The sequence below is a fragment of the Panthera uncia genome (genome assembly GCF_023721935.1).
Source record: "Panthera uncia isolate 11264 chromosome A1 unlocalized genomic scaffold, Puncia_PCG_1.0 HiC_scaffold_16, whole genome shotgun sequence".
NCBI lineage: Eukaryota > Metazoa > Chordata > Mammalia > Carnivora > Felidae > Panthera > Panthera uncia.
The window spans coordinates 5,816,819-5,836,576 of record NW_026057576.1 but is presented as its reverse complement, the minus strand read 5'-3'; the positions used below and the strand labels follow the sequence as shown (position 1 = coordinate 5,836,576).

Genomic DNA, 19,758 nt, shown 5'->3' with positions numbered 1-19,758 from the left:
ATCACCCGAATAGAAGAGAGAGAGGTGTTTCAAGCCATGCCAATGTAGACATTTATCTTAAATATGCACCTCTCCCTCGTTTCAGTGATACCGTTTGTTCCCAGTATGACCAGAGACTAAATCCAGCATTTTTTGCTCATGTGGAATATTCTTCAGGAAGTTCTACCTTCCCTGGCTTGATCAGTTAGGAAAATCAAGAGGAGAACAAAGAAAGGGGGAAATGAAAAAAAAGTAGGGATAAAGGAAAAAATACAAGCACGTTGATTCTTTGACTTGGTCCTTTGCAAGACATGGTTAGGACCAGCATTGAAGGGACCCCAAATCGGCATTTGAGATAGAACTACATGGTACAGTTTATGGAAAATTCCCGCTAAGCAGCAGGCTTCATGTGTTTTGTAAATTGGTATCCTAGTCGGGAACAAAGGAGTGTTTTCTGTAATATTTTCATTCATTTCCCAGTAAACAAAGCTGATGACAAATACAAAGGCTCTTTATCTATTTATAGCCTCTATTTAGCAATGATTGCATGCCTTATGGTTCCAATATAGAAAGGAACAAATAGTTTGAAACGCTTCATTTGAATATCGTGCTCCATGTCATGTCCTTAGAGCTTATTCTTTATAGTGTGGCTGCCTTGCAAACTTGTATTTCAAAACTGTCAGCCTCCCACCTGCTTTCCCTCTTGTATCCCAGATGTGTATAGTTTCAAGTAGCATTGACCCGTACTTGACTACCTGTTATTTGCCCTGTGGTTATTTTCCTTTCAGTTTTTAACGCGAATTTGTAATTTAAGCCTCCCAAGATCTTGAAGTGTTATGGCCACTTCCCATAGCGAGTAGCAGAGTTCAGAGTCACACACAGGACCGTTTGCCTCCAAAGCTTGTCCTTTTCCCCCTCAACTGCATTCTGGAAAAGCAGAAAGGCTTGGTCCGCAAACAACAGGAGGACTGCTCCCGAAAGTTACAAAGCGGGATCTGTATTGTGAGGATGGGTCCAGAAAAGAGATGGGACCTGAAGACCCTGTGTGAAGGATCGTAGTTAATAAGTTGAGTCTGAGGTCTTTTCACAAATACTACTCCTGGACAAGAACTTCCAGCGAATTTCCAATCTTCCTGCACCTCTCCATCTGAGTAACGTCTGGCCAGAGGAGGAAGACGTTGTGTGGAAATAGTACTCCACATACGTGGGCAGTTCTTCTTCCCTTTGCAGTGGCAGCAAGCTCCTCTGGGGTCTCTTCCTCAATCCCGTGGGACGTTGGAGGTCAGAGAGCTGGGGTGCCTGTTAATACAGAAGATGATTGCCCAGCAAGCCATCTGTCACCGAGAACGCCAAATGTTCCATGTTCCACAGGACATGACTGTAAGTGTCAGTGGTGACCGTTTTCCTCAATGTCTACAGGCAGGTTGTGAGTTCTTTTCGGTGACTATGGAGGTATTAGGTCCTGAACATATCTGCCCTTAGAATAATTAGGGATCTTCAATTACTTTCAGCAAGTTTTTTTTTTTTTTTTTAATTTATTTTGAGCATTAAACCTCTGAAGAGTCTGAGTTGGCTCCTATACTTTTCTTTTTCTTAACCGCCCCCCTTTTTTTAGTGGCGTAATCCCATATCTTCTCCAAAATAAAGCTTTCACGTGTATTTTTCCTCGATTGTATTAATGCCTTGTTTGGAAAGTGTAACCTCTTGGTTGCCTAGTGTATATGTACACTTCCTTCTCACCCATTTAACCTCAGAAATGCCCCTATTTGTAACCAGAATCCAACTGTCTTCTGTGCAATTGCAAAACATTTTCACATTCTCCCCGATGGGAAACGATACAAATTCATTTACAGCTTCTGTACCGTGAGGTGACGCAATTTAGCCACTCTTACGAGTTCAGATTCATAATAGCGAACTGGATGGTGTCCACTCTTCCATTAGATTGGATTGGATTCATCGTGACTTCTTACCATCCAGCTTATGGGATAAATGATAAATGTGGCTCCTATCTACCTGATAGAGTGAAGTGGAATAAAGATCAAACAAAAAAGGGGGAAAGAAGCGTCACTGATTACACTGATTACTGGTATAGAATGTACACACATCCCGCTGAGCAAGCTTAGAAGGATGAATGATAGAAATAAGGAGACTTGTAAGCATCTCTTTGTTGACTCTCCTATCTGGATGTAGACTAAGTTGTTTGGTCAGCCAATTTGGCTGGCCTAATCCTGAATGAGGGCCACTTTCAGAAAGATAACCAGCGAGAATTTCCATACTGGTGGTGGGGGTGAGTGGCAGGGGCTCGAAGGTTTGAGAGGTTGCTAGTGAACAGTTTTGATCTTAGCACTTTGATGTGAATCCTTGGTTCAGGAACTGCCATAATGTTGAACAGGTCTCCGTACAATAGGTTAGGGGCTTTTTGGACAAGTGCCTTAAAACTTTAATTAGCTCCTTAACAGTTTCATTTGGGGTCTCATCTCAAACACCACAAGTCTTGTATTGTTCTTGATTTACTAGAGGGAATAGCCATGACCCTTACAACACCTTTAGGGCTTTTCTTTTTATTTCTTTCTTTTTTTTCTTTCTTTCATTTTCTTTCTTTCTTTCTTTCTTTCTTTCCTTTTCTCTTTTTTCTTTTCTTTCTTTCCTTCCTTTTCTTTTTTTCTGTTTTCTTTCCTTCCTTTTCTCTTTTTTCTTTTCTTTCTTCCTTTTTTCTTTTCTTTTCTTTCTTTCTTTCAGTATTTTGTTAAAAGGACGCTTCTATTGCTTAGCTAAATAGATTTTACTTCTGGTGTGGTTTGGGGGCTTTCTTTAATCTTCCTTTGAGTGTTGCCATTGTCCCTTTGCTGCATTTCAGACAGTGTGTTTTACAATAGGAAGGAGGCTTCTTCATTTTCGTCTGAAGGGTGACGCAGAGTGACCATTCCACTCTGATCAGTTGGGGTCAGGTCACGTGGCCAGTCCAGCGCAAGCACGTAGATTGGGAGCGGTTTAATTATATTTTCAGTCCCATCATTGAAGCACCTAATGTTCCTGATAACTCTCTGTTTGAAGATCCCAAGACCACCTCCAGGTCAGTGGTTGGCTAGGACTCATGGGACTGAGTATATAGTTGTGCTCACAGCTAAGATTTATTATAAGGAAAGGAGACAAAGGGCAAAGGGACATGGGGCGAAGTCTGGATGAAACCAGTCAAGCTTCCAAGAGTCCTATCCCAGTGCAGTCCTACAAGACACGCATTCCTCCAGCACCAAATGGGACATGGAAGAAGTGTTGTTGTTAAGGAAGCTCATTACAGACTCAGTGCCCGAGATTTTTATTGGGGGCCGGTCATGTAGGCACCTCTGCCTGGCATGTACCAAAATCCCAGACTCCCAGAAGGAAAGCAAGTGTTCAGCATGAACCACATTATTTGCGGTTTAGGCACGTTGAGACACTTCTTTCAGTAGGGGGATGGTGGAAACACTCCCCAAATCAAGTGCCTAGACGCCAGCTAAGGGTCCGTCTTTCACGAAGGCCTTTCTGAGGATAGCCTAAGGCCTACTATGTGAATTCCGCACACACATCTCCATCTCTAGCTCAGAACATTCTCCTGAATTCTAGGACCACGTTTTTTTTTTTTAAGTTTGTTTATTTTTGAGAGAGACAGAGACAGTGTGAGCAGGGGAGGGGCAGAGGAGAGGGGGAGAGAGAGAATCCTAAGCAGGCTCTGCACGGTCAGCACAGAGCCTGATGCGGGGCTCGAACTCACAAACATCATGACCTGGGCCGAAACCAAGAGCCGGATGCTTAAACTGACTGAGCCACCCAGGCGCCCCGCTAGGATCATATTTGTGGCTGCTTTGGTTAATGTCTACCAGGCTGCCTCTTTGGAACCTCAGAGCCAACACGTCTAGAACTGAAGTAGTAATCCTTTTCCGTCAAACTGTTCCTCACCCTCTTTTCTGAGCTCAGTCCATGCCATTCCCTGGCCTGGGTTCTTGAGTTTGGCCAAGAAAGAACTCAGAGCCAAACTCTTAAGCAGCTGTTTAATAGCAGCTACAGCAAGGGGCGCCTGGGTGGCTCAGTGGGTTAAGCATCTGACTTTGGCCTGGGTCATGATCTCGCGGCTCGTGGCTTCAAGCCCTCTGCTGACAGCCTGGAGCCTGCTTCCGATTCTGTGTCTCCCTCCCCCCCTCAACTCTGTTTCTCAAAAATAAATAAACATGAAAATTTTTTTTAAAAAATAGCAGCTAAAGCAAAAGTACACTCTCGAGATGGGAGAGCAGACAGGTCCAGAGGTGGCTACACATCAGGGTTTGGGGTCATCTTTTTATGTTTGAATAGGTTATGGGTCATAGCCGGTGTGGCCTCTGAGGTCTCCTAAGGGACTCCTTCTACCAACAGGAGTGGGCGTTTTGGGCCCTGTATGGTGCTTGTCAGAACTGTCATGGCAGCCATCCCCCCACAAGGGGGTAGGGGTCAGAACTGCAGTGTAAATGTATCATAAGGAAACTATAGGTCACTGAAGGGTAGTGATCCTAGGGAAGAGAGCATTCCCCCCTCCCCCCGGGGGTTTGCCAGCTCTTTGAAACTTGGTTTCCTCCTCTCTAAACAGAAAACACATGCCTGTTCCCTGCTCACACCTAGCTAACTGACTGCCTACTCTATCACCTCTAACCATTCACCAGTTCATTTAAGGCAGAAAAGTCTGATCCCTTTTCCCTGTGTGGAGGTCAGGTGGGACTGGCTTGGCTAGGATGGGCCCGAGGGGTCAGAATGGGCAGCAGGCGTACCTTGTAGTCATAGCTGTGGACGCAAAGAATCAGAGGTCAAGTACAAAATTGTGACCAATGCACTGATACCCCTTAGAGATGGAGAACTGGGTTTCAATAGGGTGTCAGAACAGGAGGGACTGGAGATAAATCAAAAGGCCAAGAGAAATTAGTTTAATCAGATGAACAGGAGAGTGATCAGGAAAAATGCCTGTTTCCCATAGCCAAGTTGGTTGCTTGGTTTTCTTTGGTGTATGACTGATGGGTAGGTAGTCAGGCACTAATTAAAGGGCTGAGAAGGGAATAAATAAGAACCCAGACTTCTGCATCTTCTGTCCGATTGACCAACCCGTGTTCTTGGAATCCTCATCATTTTCGTTCCCATTTCTTGGGTCCTTGCCTTCATCTCTTAACGTGGTCTCCTAGCCTTACAATCACTCAGGTGCAATCTTTGTACGAGACACGTCTAGACATGACACTCCTCAGCTGTTCTCCATTACTTCCTGCCTGTTCTTGGTACAACATACAAGATTCTTCATATTTTATCCTCTGCCTACCTTTACTAACCTCATTTTCTACCTTGCGGGGCCCTTAACCTTGCCCTTCACACTTTAGGGTTTCGTCCACGCTATTCTTCCTCCCTGTGATGGCCTTTCCCCGCTTGCCTTTCTGATTAATTCCCGTGTATCCTTTAACTCTGATGTCACCTCTTGCAAATGTCACCTCTTGCAAACCCTCACCTTGTCATCTCCAGGGCTGATGTCTCCGTTAAGCATAGCAGGCACAATGTCTACAACCCAGGATAATTTTAAAGGCCCACAAAAATGTTTTAATTTCTGGGATGTCTGGGTGGCTCAGGTGTTTAAGCATCCAACTTCGGCTCGGGTCATGATCCCACGGTCCGTGATTTCTAGCCCGTGTCGGTCTCTGTGCTGACAGCTCAGAGCCTGGAGCCTGCTTTGGATTCCGTGTCTCCCTGTCTCTCTCTGCACCTCCCCTGCTTGCATTCTGTCTCTCTCTCTCTTTCTCTCTCTTTTTTTAATTTTTTTAAATGTTTATTTATTTTTGATAGACAGAGCACGAGTGGGGGAGGGGCAGAGAGAGAGGGAGACACAGAATGTGAAGCAGGCTCCAGGCTCTGAGCTCTCAGCACATAGCCCGATGCAGGGCTTGAACTCATGAACAGCGAGATCATGATCTGAACTGAAGTCGATGCTCAACCGACTGAGCCACCCAGGCGCCCCCTCTCTCTCTCTCTTAAAAAATAAACATTAAAAAAATTTGTTTTAATGTTTTAATTTCTTTTAAAATCTGCAAGAGAAAAAAGAGCAAGTAATCCAAACTGTATTATATTTCTCTTTAATAACAGTAGTAGAACATAATTTTAATACTTTTTATGGACAAAGGGGCCCAGCAACACAAAGCTGCTAAGAGCCCGTGAAAGTAATGATATGGCCCTGCTCACTCCCCATTATGCACTTCACTTACACTACACCTTCTGTAAAGAACTGTGAGCTCCTTGAACTTGTCCACAGCACCTGGTGTGATGCCTGGTACCTAGTAGGTCACTAAGTATATATTTAATAAGGAAATGAATATAAGTTTCATATATAGGTAGGCCTGGCTTACAAATACCTTATACATTAAAAGCTTGTTTGTGAGATTTTTTTTTTTTATGTTTATTTAGTTATTTGGGGAGAAAGAGAGAAGGTGAGAGGGAATCCCAAGCAGGCTCTGCTCTATCAGCACAGAGCCCAAAGTGGGGTTCGATTTCATGAACTGTGAGATCATAATCTGAGCCAAAATCAAGAATTGGACGCTTAGCAGACTGAGCCTCCCAGGTGACCCAGATTTTTTTTTTTAACTTGGAACCCATTTACCATAGATACAATAGCTACCATATTTTTGTGGTTTGAGGCAAGAGGGGAAATGCCCCCAGGGCAGCCCCCCCAAAATCTACACTACCCAGAATGTTTCTGAAATATGATTTGAGTACAGCCAAAAGCAGAAAAATCTAATAATATTCCTGCAAGTTAACAAAGAATGAAATTGAAAAAATATTTTAAAAAATTTATCGCGAATGGTGGTATGGTAGTGCTTGAGACTCTATAAAGTGTGCCATTCTCTTTTCTTTTGTACTTCTTCTTTTTAATGTAAGCTCTACCCCCAATGTGGGGCTTGAACCCAGGACCCTGAGGTCACTACCTCTGGAGCCAACCAGGGGCCCCAAGGATGCCTTTCTCAAATTTGAAGTTGCCCTTTCCTCAATGGCCTGTCGCAGCTGCTCTGTTTACTTACCACAGTGGCCCAACTGGGTCGAGTTCCTGCATCGGGCCACCCTGTTTGATAAATGGCGGCTTTGGTTGTGTGCGCTCTGCCTTTGTATCTCTCACTGCTTCCATTTTCTCTCTCCCCAACCACCAGGAGGGGGCAAAGGGCCTTCCAGCCAAAGAGCGGGAAGACAGGCTGGTCATTTTGATTGTGCAAGAGCCACGCAGCCAACTGGGAGAGGAACCTAGTGGTTGCCAGAGCCTTAGAGAAGAGGGTGGCCCTTTTACAGCTTAATTCTGAATGTGTCTCACCATTAACTGTACTCAGATTGTTGGGGGTTTTTTCTTGCCAAGAGAAAGGTTTCAGGTTTAATCTTAAAGAGTGTTTATTCCGTCTGATAGTAGAATTGTTTGTATCTTGGGAGCTGATAAGAGCAAACACCTTCTTATTCAGTGTAACATTATCATGAAGCTCTTTACATAGTTTGTCGCGGTGAGAACAGAGGTTTAAGTTTCTTGACTCTCAATATACAGAGAGGGAGAATTACCACATCTACCTAAGGGGAGTATACTCTATCCCTATGAAAAGGCATTTTCTGAAATAGTCCAGTCCTCATGAGAAACAAAGAAAAACCATAACCCCTTAACAGGGGGTGAGAATTACAACTTCAATGAGTTTGTAATGTTGACCTGCCACATACACAGAATTTTGTGTGTGTATGTGATCTGGATGGCTTAAACAATTTATTCAAGGTCACACACCACAGTTGGTTAGAAGGAAGACGTTGTAGCCTTGTAACTTTTTTAAATGTCTTACTTTATTAATTGCAAAGAATTATTTAAAGCTTGACCACATATTCACTGCTGAAGTATGTCTAACTATTAGTCTTGTAAGGCTGATGCCTCAGTATAGGGAAAGGCCTCTTTTAACCTGTGCAGGGCAAATAAACGCTGTACCAGAGACTATTGGACTCTTTAGGACTCTGGGGAAGTTTGAGCTGAGTCGTGCTGCTCGAGGGATTCGGGACGGGGCTCCAGCTCCGGGGCTGGTTTGTGAGGGCTCAAGCCTGAGATCTGCGGCCATCTGTTTCTAATGAGTATTGGTCGCTGTTCACTTTTGCAATCATTTTAATAGCATCTGTTAGAGCAGTGCAGGTTTCAGATCACAGATGGTGACAGGTGCAATGAAGATGTCATTTCAGGCGTTTCTCATTATCATTCAGATAATACCTTAAGGTCATAATTCTTACTTTCATAATACAGTGAATTTTGTTAAAAATAAAATACGCTGAGAACATTCAACCTGTTAGATTTACACCCCAAATACAGACTCTTAGAATCTCAGGCCTAGGAGAAGAGTGGACCGTCTTCTAAGCACATCCTCTTTGGGTCCCAAGAGCCTGTACTTTTTCTTAGTCACTAATTGCGATGCCTGCTTTTAAAGACAAAGTTATCATTTCCCTTTCACTACACACTCAGTATTGTATCCGTTTGGGTCTCTGAGAAGTGAACACCAACGCAGGATTATATACGAGGGATCTACTGGGGAAACACCTGTTAAGATTAAAGGGGAGAGAGCAGGAGTAGGCGAGGAGAACCTCCAGGCTAGGCTCTAGGTAAGATCCCTAAGGAAGGAAGGGAGAAGAAGGAGGCTTGGGTAGGAGACGCTTCAGACCACTGGGTGGTTCTGAGACTCTCAGATGGAGAGTCAGGGCTGACAGAGTGGTCCCCCATTGGGCAAGAATGGCCCAGCTCTTATACGTCCTCAGGCTCGGTCATCGGCTAGGGGCGGCCCGGGGGCAGCCTGCGCCTGAGTGCCAGAGCAGACCCAAAAGTGTGACACCTGGGGGCTGTCAGTCACTTACACAGCCCACACCAGGTTGTCTTAATGCTGGGTCTTCACGACTGCCACAGATATTTAGCGTTGGTCGCTTCTGGAAACAATCACAATTTGATTCCGGTTTACTCTGACTCCTCTGCTCTCCCAAACCACCCAGACTGGTTTGCCACCAGACAGGTTAACATTGCCACGGATCATATCTTAGGTTTCTCTTCTCCAAGTGAAGTCACCTTATTCCTTTCACTGCTATCCTTTGAATCCTCATAAGGTTTGCCGAGCCCCTTTGCCAAAGCCCAGAACTGCAACCTGTGTCTACGTGAGCAGGGAGCTCTCTGGGGGTCAGTTTACAATATGGGGATTAGGAACAGGATTTTGGTGACAGATACCAGCTCAAGTCCCAGATTTGCCACATAATGGCTAGGAGGACTTGTGGAAATACTTTAACTTACTGGCCATCATTCTCCTCGTTGGTGAAATTGAGTAACAGTCACACCTACCCTGTGGGATTAAATGCATGTATACACTTAAAAGTCCATGGCACATAGTAAGTGCTTCATAAAAATCAGCAGAAAATATTATTAACATTGTACTCAGGCCTGCGCTTCCCTAATAAAGGACTTGCGTTGCTGACTCATATCCAATTTGTGATCCATTTGGCTTAGCCTTGAGGTACTTTTGTTCATCATTTATTCTTAGTATCTGCCAGTGTGATAATGAGGTCTCTTTTTTTCCCTTCCAAATGTACCATACTATTTTTATTCTTGCTCACTGACCCCCTCCGTCTCCTCCAGCTTTTCTGCAAGCAAAGTCTGTGTTTCTGGGAACCAGTTAAAGGTTTTCATTTTTGGTTTTGGTTTTGTTTTAGTGATGCTGTGAGGAAAGAGATAAGAAGCTGCCTTGTATCACTGTAAAAATATCCCATCTCTGAGTTTTAACAACTAATGCCTCTTCCAGATTCATAGCCATTTCCTGGGTTCTCAGGAAGCTGCCAGAGCCACAAAACTCTCTGATCCTTGTTTCATGGACAGCAATGTATTGAAAGGTCATTCTCCAAATCCATTTGATCTTCTCCCATTGCCAATAATCTGGAAGGGAAAGGGAGGGTGCCAGCACCTCTCCCTCGTGCTAATAATAATAACTAGCATGTAATCTTAATTTTCTATGAAATTTCATTTGCCAAGAGATTTCATGCTTATGAACTCATTTATATAACAAGCCAACTTGACAGTGGGTTGAGGAGGTATAACTTATGCTTGTGTTGGAAGGAAATGAAGTACAGAGAAGTGAATCATTTGCCCCAGTCAACCAAAAGGCCAGTGGTGGTGCCCAAAACAGACCTTGGTTCTCCACATTTACAACTGGAGGCTCTTCAGTTTGGGCCAGACTGTTACAACAGCTACATCCACGGAATAAGGGCAGAATGGCACTCTTTCTTCCATCATCTTGGGGTCTACTAAGGCACACCTACATACCCCGTTTGTCTTTGTCCTCCCAGTAGTGAACAAGTGGTCAGTACTGGAAGCTTCTAGATAGGTCCCACAGCTGGGTCACTGGGTATCTGTCAACTGACTTTCCTGGTATGAAACCAAACTTCTGAGTAGGAACATCAAATCATAAAAGCACTTCAGGGGCCTCATATTTATTATTATTATTATTATTATTATTATTATATGTTTAATCCACATTTATTTGCCTCAGGTGCAATTTACAAAGCAATTCTTTGCAGAAACAAGCCATTTTTCTAGATAACGCCTTAACGAAGGCTTGAATCAAAGAAGAAAAGCTTCACTGAGGTGGGCAGGAAACTTAAATTCTAGCCTCGCCATCTGTAATAGAATATCCTCACTTCTTGTACCACCCTCCTCCTCCCTTTATCCATTTTCTGCCTCCATTAATTTTGGCTTGCTCAGCATTCGTTTCTCCATTCTTCTGGGGGAATTACTCTTCCTCCATTCTATGTGGTTCTGGTAGGGCTCCCAATCATACGATCTCTTTCACTTTCCTCAGTAGGGTGCAAATGTGACCGAGTTAGCTCAATCGGCTTCCCTCCCCAGGTCACGCGGTAAATGCGTGGCTGCCTTTACAAGAAACCACAAAACTGTTTTCCAAAATAGTCATACCATTTACATTCCTCCCAGAAATGTATAAGCCAGAGCCAGCTGCATAATTTGCTGGACCCAGTACAAATTAAAAACGTGTGGTTCACTGTTCAAAAAGCAGGAAATACAAAGCTCTTTTCTTCTGCGATCTCTCTCTTGACTTGTCACGGTGGTTTTTATTTGCTATTCATGCTCTTAATTATTAACATAAAGTTTACTGCTATTTCAACCTTATATTATGCAGTGCCAACGGGTTTAAGATATATATAGAAATTTCTCTTTGCATTGCAACGTTTGGACATTTCCAAAGCGTTTCTGGCTGGGAAGAGAATGCTCCCTCCTAGCTAGCCAATTTATACTCTTCCAGGATCCATCAACTGTAGACTGCCCCCTGGGCCAGGCAGCTGTCATGTGAGTTGGGACCCATTTGAATCTAAACTTCCACAAAAACAAAAACAAAACGGAAAACCCTGTCAAGAGTCCAGCTGCACACCGTTCTGGCAACTACAGCCAGTCTGGGTGCTTTCACTTGGTTACACTCCAGTAAACATTCGTTCCAACCAAATGTGGCAAACGCTGAGACCCACATCAACTCCAGTAAGTACCCGCTTGAGAAGAACACCCCAGTCCCACATCCCTGGCCCAGGAGCTCACCGCTGGAGAACATGTCATCTCAAATGACATGGTATCTGACCAAGACTCACCACTGGAGATGACTTCGCTCACTGTGGGAGAGATCCTTCACCCTGGATGCTAAGATCTCCACCCAAACAATGCCCATAGACCGCCTCTCCTAAGACACAAATAGGACGCAAGGCATTTCCGCTTTTCTTCTTTTGATGTAAGGGATTCTCTTACGTTTCTGGGCTCACTGTCCGCTTAGCCCGTGATCCTGATATATTCCCTGCTCTCTGCTCAAATGCGCCTCCCTATATTCCTGTGCCTGAAGAGAAATCTGGTAGAAGTTACTAGTATCTGGGCCATTCTAAAAATTAATGGAGATTATCGTTTTCCCCGGGAGGCAACTGCTTCCTGTTAGTCAATACTTCAACACCCCTGTCCCCACTGCCTTCTCCGACTCCCCACCTCCGGCTTCCTACCACAATCTCCCACTTTGCATCTCAGACCATGACCACCAAACCACTATTTCCCCTTGGTTACACACAGAACCACTAGTTTTTATATATACTTCAATAATTTCATTCCATGCCCTCCAACAACATAACTGCCAGACCTGCCACCTTGATCTGAACATCTTTCTGACAAGCTATACAATTTTCCCAGGATATTGTTTGAAAAACCCAAAATTTCAGATCTTTCTTGGCTAATGCCGTGTGAATGGGAATGCAGTTATGGGCCAGCCTCTGGAGACTGGTATTCCACTTCTGTTCCTCCTCTCTACTCTTGTAATTTTTTCTATGCTGTTTAGGGCAACTTATGCCCTACTCTAAAAATCTCCACTATTATCACCCCAAACTTCCCTTAATATGATATTAAAAAGGCAGTATTGTGTGTGTGTGTGTGTGTGTGTGTGTGTGTGTTTCCCCCTGTAAATTATGATATTTTGATCTTAAAAACCCTTTCCGACTGGGCAGAGAATGCCCTACTGGGCTAGGCAATTCTTAGAGATAGCAAGGAACACAGACTGAGCATGCCTCTGATATATACAAGCTGACCAATCCAGAGCTGTCTCCTCTATCTGGCCCATGCACATCCAGCAGGCAATATTCCTCTGACTTAATCATGCCAGGTACCAGGCAACTAGGGATCACCCTTCAAGTCTAAAGCCCACAGAAATTATTCTGTAGTCTATCCTACATTGTTCTCTTGTCCTGTCTTGACTTCTCCAAGGAAACACCAATAAGGGTCATAGCCTAGGTACGTGGCTCCTGGTCCCACCCCCACCAACATTACAAGCACACATGCCCCCTGCTCTCCTGCCCTTCGCTCCTCTTTTCTGCCTCTTGTCCACCCTGGTGTCCTTCCCATTTGGCCTTGTGTGGCTCCCGTCTCTAGGACCTGTAAGCATAATTAACTCGGTTTTGTCCTGAGCCTCTCGTCTGGCTCCACTTAATCTGTACCTGACCGATTGTCTCATAAAAGAATACAAAACAGCAAGTTTTAGGTGCCGATACAAGAGCTTTTGGCTTGCATGTGGACTCACTAAAATTACACAGTTTGGATTTCATAGCTCACATATTTATTTCGCTCTTCTGAAAACAGTTGAAACACTGCACAAAACTAACTCAGCTGTTTCTTTTTCTCTTCTCCACACGTGCACTTTGTGGTAACTCTACCTTGGGCTTCCTGATGAGTAAGGAAGAGCTGAGAGGAAGAGGAACTAGAGGTTGCCTGATCTTTTTTGTTCCTTTTATGGCTTACGTCTCCATTCATAGCATAAAGAGTTGGCTAACACAGTGGGTAACACAAGCGAAAAAGGAAACACAAGCGAAAAAGGAAATGGTAGAGTTCTTTGGGGCTTCGTGTTTCTTGGATCGCCACCTTTCTTCATTCAAAGCAAGTTCTGGTTCAAATGCAAAGTGTGGCTGGCCCCTTGAGGAGGATTGCCGGAGGTAGCAAATAAAAATACGAGATGAACGATTAAATCTAGGTGTCAGACAAACAGCAAATCATTTCTTTAGTACAAGTACATCCCAAATATTGCACGGGACAGACTGCATTTTATCCGGCAACTCTATTACATTCTATGGCTGTCAGTGCTTGCCCGCCCCCCTTCCTCAGTCATAGATATAACATAATTACTTTTTTAAAAACTGTGGTAAAATACATGTAATCATCAACCATTTTTAAGTGTACATTCAGTGGCACTAAGTGCACTTAAACCATTGTGCAACCATCACCCACAGAACTCTTCTCATCTTGCAAAACTGAAACTCTATCCTTATGAAACACAAACTCTCCGTTTCCCCTCCCCCCAGCCCCCTGGGCAACCTCCATTCTGCTTTCTGTCTCTATGAATTTTTTTTTTAACGTTCATTTATTTTTGAGAGAGAGGGAGACAGGGCATGAGCAGGGGAGGGGCAGAGAGAGAGAGAGGGAGACACAGAATTGGAAGCAGGCTCCAGGCTCCAAGAGCCATCCACAAAGAGCCTGAGGTGGGGCTCGAACTCACAAACGGTGACCTGAGCTAAAGTCTGACACTTAACCAACTGAGCCACCCAGGCACCCCTCTGTCTCTGTGAATTTAGCTGTATTATGTAATTCAAATGAGTGGGATCATACAGTATTTTTTTTTTACAGCATTTTAAAGTTCTTTTGCAACTGGCTATTTCACTTAGCATAATGTCTTCAAGGTTCATCTATGTTGTACTGTCCGAATAATATTCCATTGTATATACATGCCACATTTTGTTTATCCCTTCATCCGCTGATGCTTGAGTTTCTTCCATATTTTAGCTATTGCAAACACTGCTGCTATGAACATGGGGCTGCAAAGTCTCTGCTTTCATTTCATTCTGGGTATAAGCTCAGAAATGGGATTGTTGGATCATATGACAATCCTATTTTTAATTTTCTGAGGAACAACATGATTCTTTTTTATTTGCTTTGAGTCTTGCTGAACTCCCATGCATTGTGTCCATCAGAAGTCTGTATTCATGGGACACTGCAAACACCAGGTGTGAAGGAAGCATCAAGGAACAAACAGGTGTATTAGGAGTATCTGCTCTGCTCACGTGCATTTTTGCATTGTTTCATCGGACTTCACTTACAGAACACTCGCTCGAAGGTACAATTATTATCAAGAACTTCAGGACAGTGACAGCGGAGTGGAGCTCTTCAGGTGTGGAGCTCTTCTGAGCCTGGTGCCCGGGAAGCCAGCCTCGTATGAGAGTCCCAGTTGCTCTGCGTTCTCCCCAACCCACTGCTGTCAGGCTCTTTGATTTTAGCCAGTGGTGTGGATGTGAAATGGTACCTCAGGGTAGTTTTGATTTGAGCTTCCATGATGATGAATGATGTTGACGATCTTTTCCCGTACTTGTTGTCTCTTTATACATCTTCTTTAGTCCTATCTATCTATCTATCTATAATTACCTATGTATAATCTATGTATAATCTATGTATAATCTATGTATAATATAATTACCTATATATAATCTCCACTGCCCCCATTGGTTTATCTTGTTATTATTGAGTTGTAAGAGCTCTCCATGTATAATGAATATCAGTCATTTGTGATCCATATCTATCTATGTAAGTATATCTATGTAGTTATCTATACTATATATGTATAGATATACATACACACTATATATAGATATATACACATTATAGATGTTTTCCCTTCCAAGTGTTTAACTTGCCTTTTCATTTTCTTAATGGCAGGTTGTTGGTTTTTTTTTGTTTGTTTGTTTGTTTTTGAGCAGCAGGCAAAAGTTTATTAGAGCATAAGATTAGAGAGGAAGAATAGTAAGAAAACTCTTTTTACAGAGAGGGGACATTCGAAAGTGAGTGCCCCCTTAATGGCATCTTTGAAGGAGAATGGTTTTAGTTTTGATGAAGTCCAAATTATCAGTGTTTGTCTTTTGTCATTCATGCTTTTTGTGTCTTCCCTAAGAGTCTTTGCCTAATGCAAGATCACAGATTTCTTTCCTCCTCCTCCTCCTGTAATTCATCTTCCTTCCCCCACCCCCTCCTCTTCCTTTGTCTTCTTTAGCTGTTACGTTTAAATCTGTGATCCATTTTTGGCTTGTTTTTTGGTGTGGTGGAAGGTAAGAATCCAGATTAATTTGTTTTTGTTTGGTTTTGAATATGGATACTCGTTCCAGTAGCATGTGTTGAAAAGACTATCCTCTCCACCGAGCTCTGTGGTGGGTGAACATCAGTTGAGTATGTGCATGTGGGGGTCTATTGCTAAGTTTCCTATTCTGCATTGTTCTATATAACTATTCTTATGACATTCCACACTCTTTGACTATTTTAGCTCCTCTGTGTCTTCCTAGAAATTTTATAATCTGCTTGTTAATTTCTAAGTAAAAGAATGCTGGGGAGTGATGTTCCTGGCTGGCTCAGTCAGAAGAGCATCTGACACTTGATCTCCGGGTTGTGAGTTCAAGCCTTACGCTGGGTGTAGAGATTACTTAAATAAAAATTTAAAAACAACCCCCCCCGCCGCAAAAAAAAAAAAACAAAAACATAAGAATGTTGGCATTTGGGTTGGGAATGCACCGAATCTATAGATCAATTTGGGGAGAAATGACATCTTAAATATTGAATCTTCCAAGCTGTCAATATTGTACACATCTCCATTTGTTTAGGTTTTCTTTAACTTTGGCAATGATCTGTATTTTTTTTTTTTTGGTGTATTTTGTATATTTTGTTAAATTTATGCCTACGTTTTCCAGGTTGTTTGAAGTTATTGTAAATGTTATTTTTGTACAATTTTTATTGCCAGCTCTTCATTACTAGCATATAGAAATATAGTTGATTCCAGGGAGCCTGGGTGGCTCAGTCGGTTAAGTGTCCGGCTTCAGCTCAGGTCATGATCTCGCCATTCCCAAGTTTGAGCCCCGTGTCGGGCTCTGTTTTGACAGCTCAGAGCCTGGAGCCTGCTTCAGATTCTGGGTCTTCCTCTCTCTCCGCCCTTCCCTCATTCATGCTCTCTCTCAAAAATAAACATTAAAAGAAAGAAATATAGTTGATTTTTGTATTTTGAACTTATATTCTCTGATTTTGCTAAACTCACTTAGTCTAGTAGCTTTTAAAAAGATTCTTAATTGTATTCTGTGTACCAATGATGTCATACGTGAATAAAGTTTTTCTTTTTGATATCTATGCCTTTTTTTTCTTGCCTTTTAACACTATCTAGGATCCCCACTACATTTCGTTGTCTGAGAATATTTTATTTCTCCTCTATTTCTGAAGTATGTTTTCTCTGTATATAACATTCTGGATTGATAACATTTCCCTTTCAGCACTTTAGAGATTCCCTGCCTTTGACTTCTGGTCCTACGTTGTTTCTGATGAGAAAAAAATATATGTTTGTGATATCTTCTTTCTTTTGCTTCTTTCAACACATTTTCTCTATCTTTGATTGCCAGCAGTTTGACTACAATGTACCTAGGTAGTTTTGTTTGAATTTATTTTGTTTGGAGTTCAGTGAAATTCTTGGATCTATGAACTTTAATAAAATTTTGGAAAAATTTTATTAAATCTTTAAATATTTTTTATGCCGCATTCTAATTCTCTTCTTCTTCTGGGTCTCCCGTTATATGTATGTCAGTCTGTTTGGTGTTTTCCCCCACAGGATTCTGGGTTTACCTTCTCTGGATGTGACCTAAAAGAATAAATCATGTAACATGTCCAAGGAAAATTAGATTCAAATAAATAATAAAGTCATCTTTAAAGAAATTACAAAAGATGGTCCCGTATATGAATGTGTGTGTGTGTGTGTGTGTGTGTGTGTGTGTGTGAGGGGAGATGATGGGGGCTTGCCTAACACCCCACGATAGTATGGTGGTTAGGACTATTAGCTCTGGAGACAGACCTACGGTTTCAAATTCTGGTTCTGCAACTGATTAACTGTGTGACCTTGAGCAAGTTACTTAGCCTCTTGGTGCCTCAGTTTCTTCATCTGTAAAATGGGGATGATATTAGTACAGGCATATCTCAGAGGGAGATATTGTGGGTTCAGTTCCAGACCACTACAATAAAGCTAATTTTGCAATCAGAATAATATTGCAATGAGTCAAATGATTTTTTTGTTTGTTTCACGGTGCATTATGTCTAAAAAAATAATGTACATGCCTTAATTAAAAATACCTTATTGCTAGGGGCGCCTGGGTGGCTCAGTCGGTTAGGCGGCCGACTTCGGCTCAGGTCATGATCTCGCGGTCCGTGAGTTCGAGCCCCGCGTCGGGCTCTGTGCTGACAGCTCAGGGCCTGGAGCCTGCTTCATATTCTGTGTCTCCCTCTCTCTGATCCTCCCCTGTTCATGCTCTGTCTCTCCCTGTCTCAAAAATAAATAAACGTTAAAAAAAAAATTAAAAAAAATACCTTATTGCTAAAAAATGGTAACCATCATCTTTCAGTGGGTTGTAATCACTGATCACAGATTATTATAACAAACATAATTAATGAAAAAGTTTGAAATATTGCAAGAATTACCAAAATGGGACATAGAGACAAAACATGCAAATGCTGCTGGAAAAAATGATGCTGACATACTTACTTGATGCAGGATTGCCACAAACCTTCAATTTATAGATGTAATATCTACAAAGTGCAATAAAAGGAGGTATGCCTGTACCTATTTTATAGAGTTGTAAGCAGGAAAAAATGGTATTTTTTTGTTTGAATTAGCATTTTTTTTAAATTAGTGAGGCTAAGCATCTTTTAATGTATTTATAGGTCATATTTTCTCCCTGTGAATTGCCTGCTTGTATTGTTACGCATTTGCATATATTCATTGAGTTTGTATTTATTGGGTTATAATATTTTTCTTATTACTTTAGATATATTATGAAGTTAAAATATTAAAATGTAATACTGCAAATATGTCCTACTGATATTACTACTTTGTTGATTATATGTGTTATAGATTCCTATTTCTGGATGCATTTTTTCCCTAAAGAAATAAAATCTGACCGTATTTCTCTTTATAGCTGTCGGACTCAGGGCCTCCATTCCCAGCTGGCTATTGGCCAGAGGCCGCCCTCAGTCCCTTGCCACATGGCCTCCCCAACATGGCAACTTGTTTCATGAAAGCATGCAGGCTGAGAAGGTGAGAGAGTCGGCTAATAAGACAGAAGTCACATTATTATGTAACCTACTCGTGGAGGCGACATCCCATCATCTTCGTCGCCTTCTATTGGTTAGAAGCAGACGCTGGGTCCAGCCCACACTCAAGAGGAGGGGATTACAAAAGGCCCCGGTTACCAGGAGGCAGTAGTGCCTGGGGGCCATTTTTGAGTTTACCTGCCTTATCGTCCTTGACTCCTCTTTTTCTTCGGACTGCACATCCTACCCATCAGCAAATCCTTTTGGCTCTGCCTTCCGTATATTCAGGAACAGCCCTTTCTCACTGCCTTCACTACTACCATCCTGGTCCCAGCCATTGCTCTCTTTTCAGCTGGAGGACTTCAATAGCCTCCTAACACGTCTCCCTGCCCCTGACTTTGCCTCCATTGACTCTGTTTTCAAAACAAAAAATAGATTCCATTAAAATTAAAATCAGACCATGCTACTTCCTATCTGACCTGAAAAGGCCAAGGTTCTTATAATGGCTATCAACTTTCTATCTCTGGCTACCGCTCTGGCCTCATTTCCCATTATTCTCTCCTGTGCTCAGTCACATCAGCCACTCCTTGCTATTTCTGAAACAAGTGTACTCCCATTTTAGGGCTTTCTATTAAATGCTACCTCTGCCTGGAACGTCCCCCTTCCATTACTGCCTGGCAACTTTTTCACCTTACTTAAGTCTTTACCCAGATGTCATCTTTGTAGTGTTGCCGTCCCTAAGCATCCTATTTGAAATTTCAAACTCCCATTCTCTATTCCCATTGCTTGCTTTGTTTTTCTCTATAATACATATCCCTACTAAAGTGCTTACTGTCTGTCACTCTGCACTAGAATGTAGCCTCCATGAGAACTGAGATTCTTGTCTGACTTACTACCTCCTTGAACATGGTAATGTCTTAATGCATATTTATTTAGTGAATGGATGTATTTACATATTTAATCCATCTGGAATTAATTTTTATGAATGGTTGGAGATAAGAATATACCTTAACCATTTCCCCTGAACAGGGCCAATTATTTAACACAATGCATTTAATAATATACCCAATACACCACCT

The 19,758-nt window shown here is 42.4% G+C and overlaps 1 protein-coding gene across 1 annotated transcript in view; it reads left to right on the top strand.

Moving 5' to 3' along the window:
- RNF6 (ring finger protein 6) overlaps positions 1–19,758 on the top strand; it is a 33,137-nt gene that overhangs the window by 11,004 nt on the left and 2,375 nt on the right. Inside the window, exon 6 of the mRNA XM_049646751.1 lies at positions 18,565–18,683. Within this exon, the coding sequence (XP_049502708.1) occupies positions 18,565–18,683 (119 nt within the window). The remainder of the gene's footprint in view (positions 1–18,564; positions 18,684–19,758) is intronic.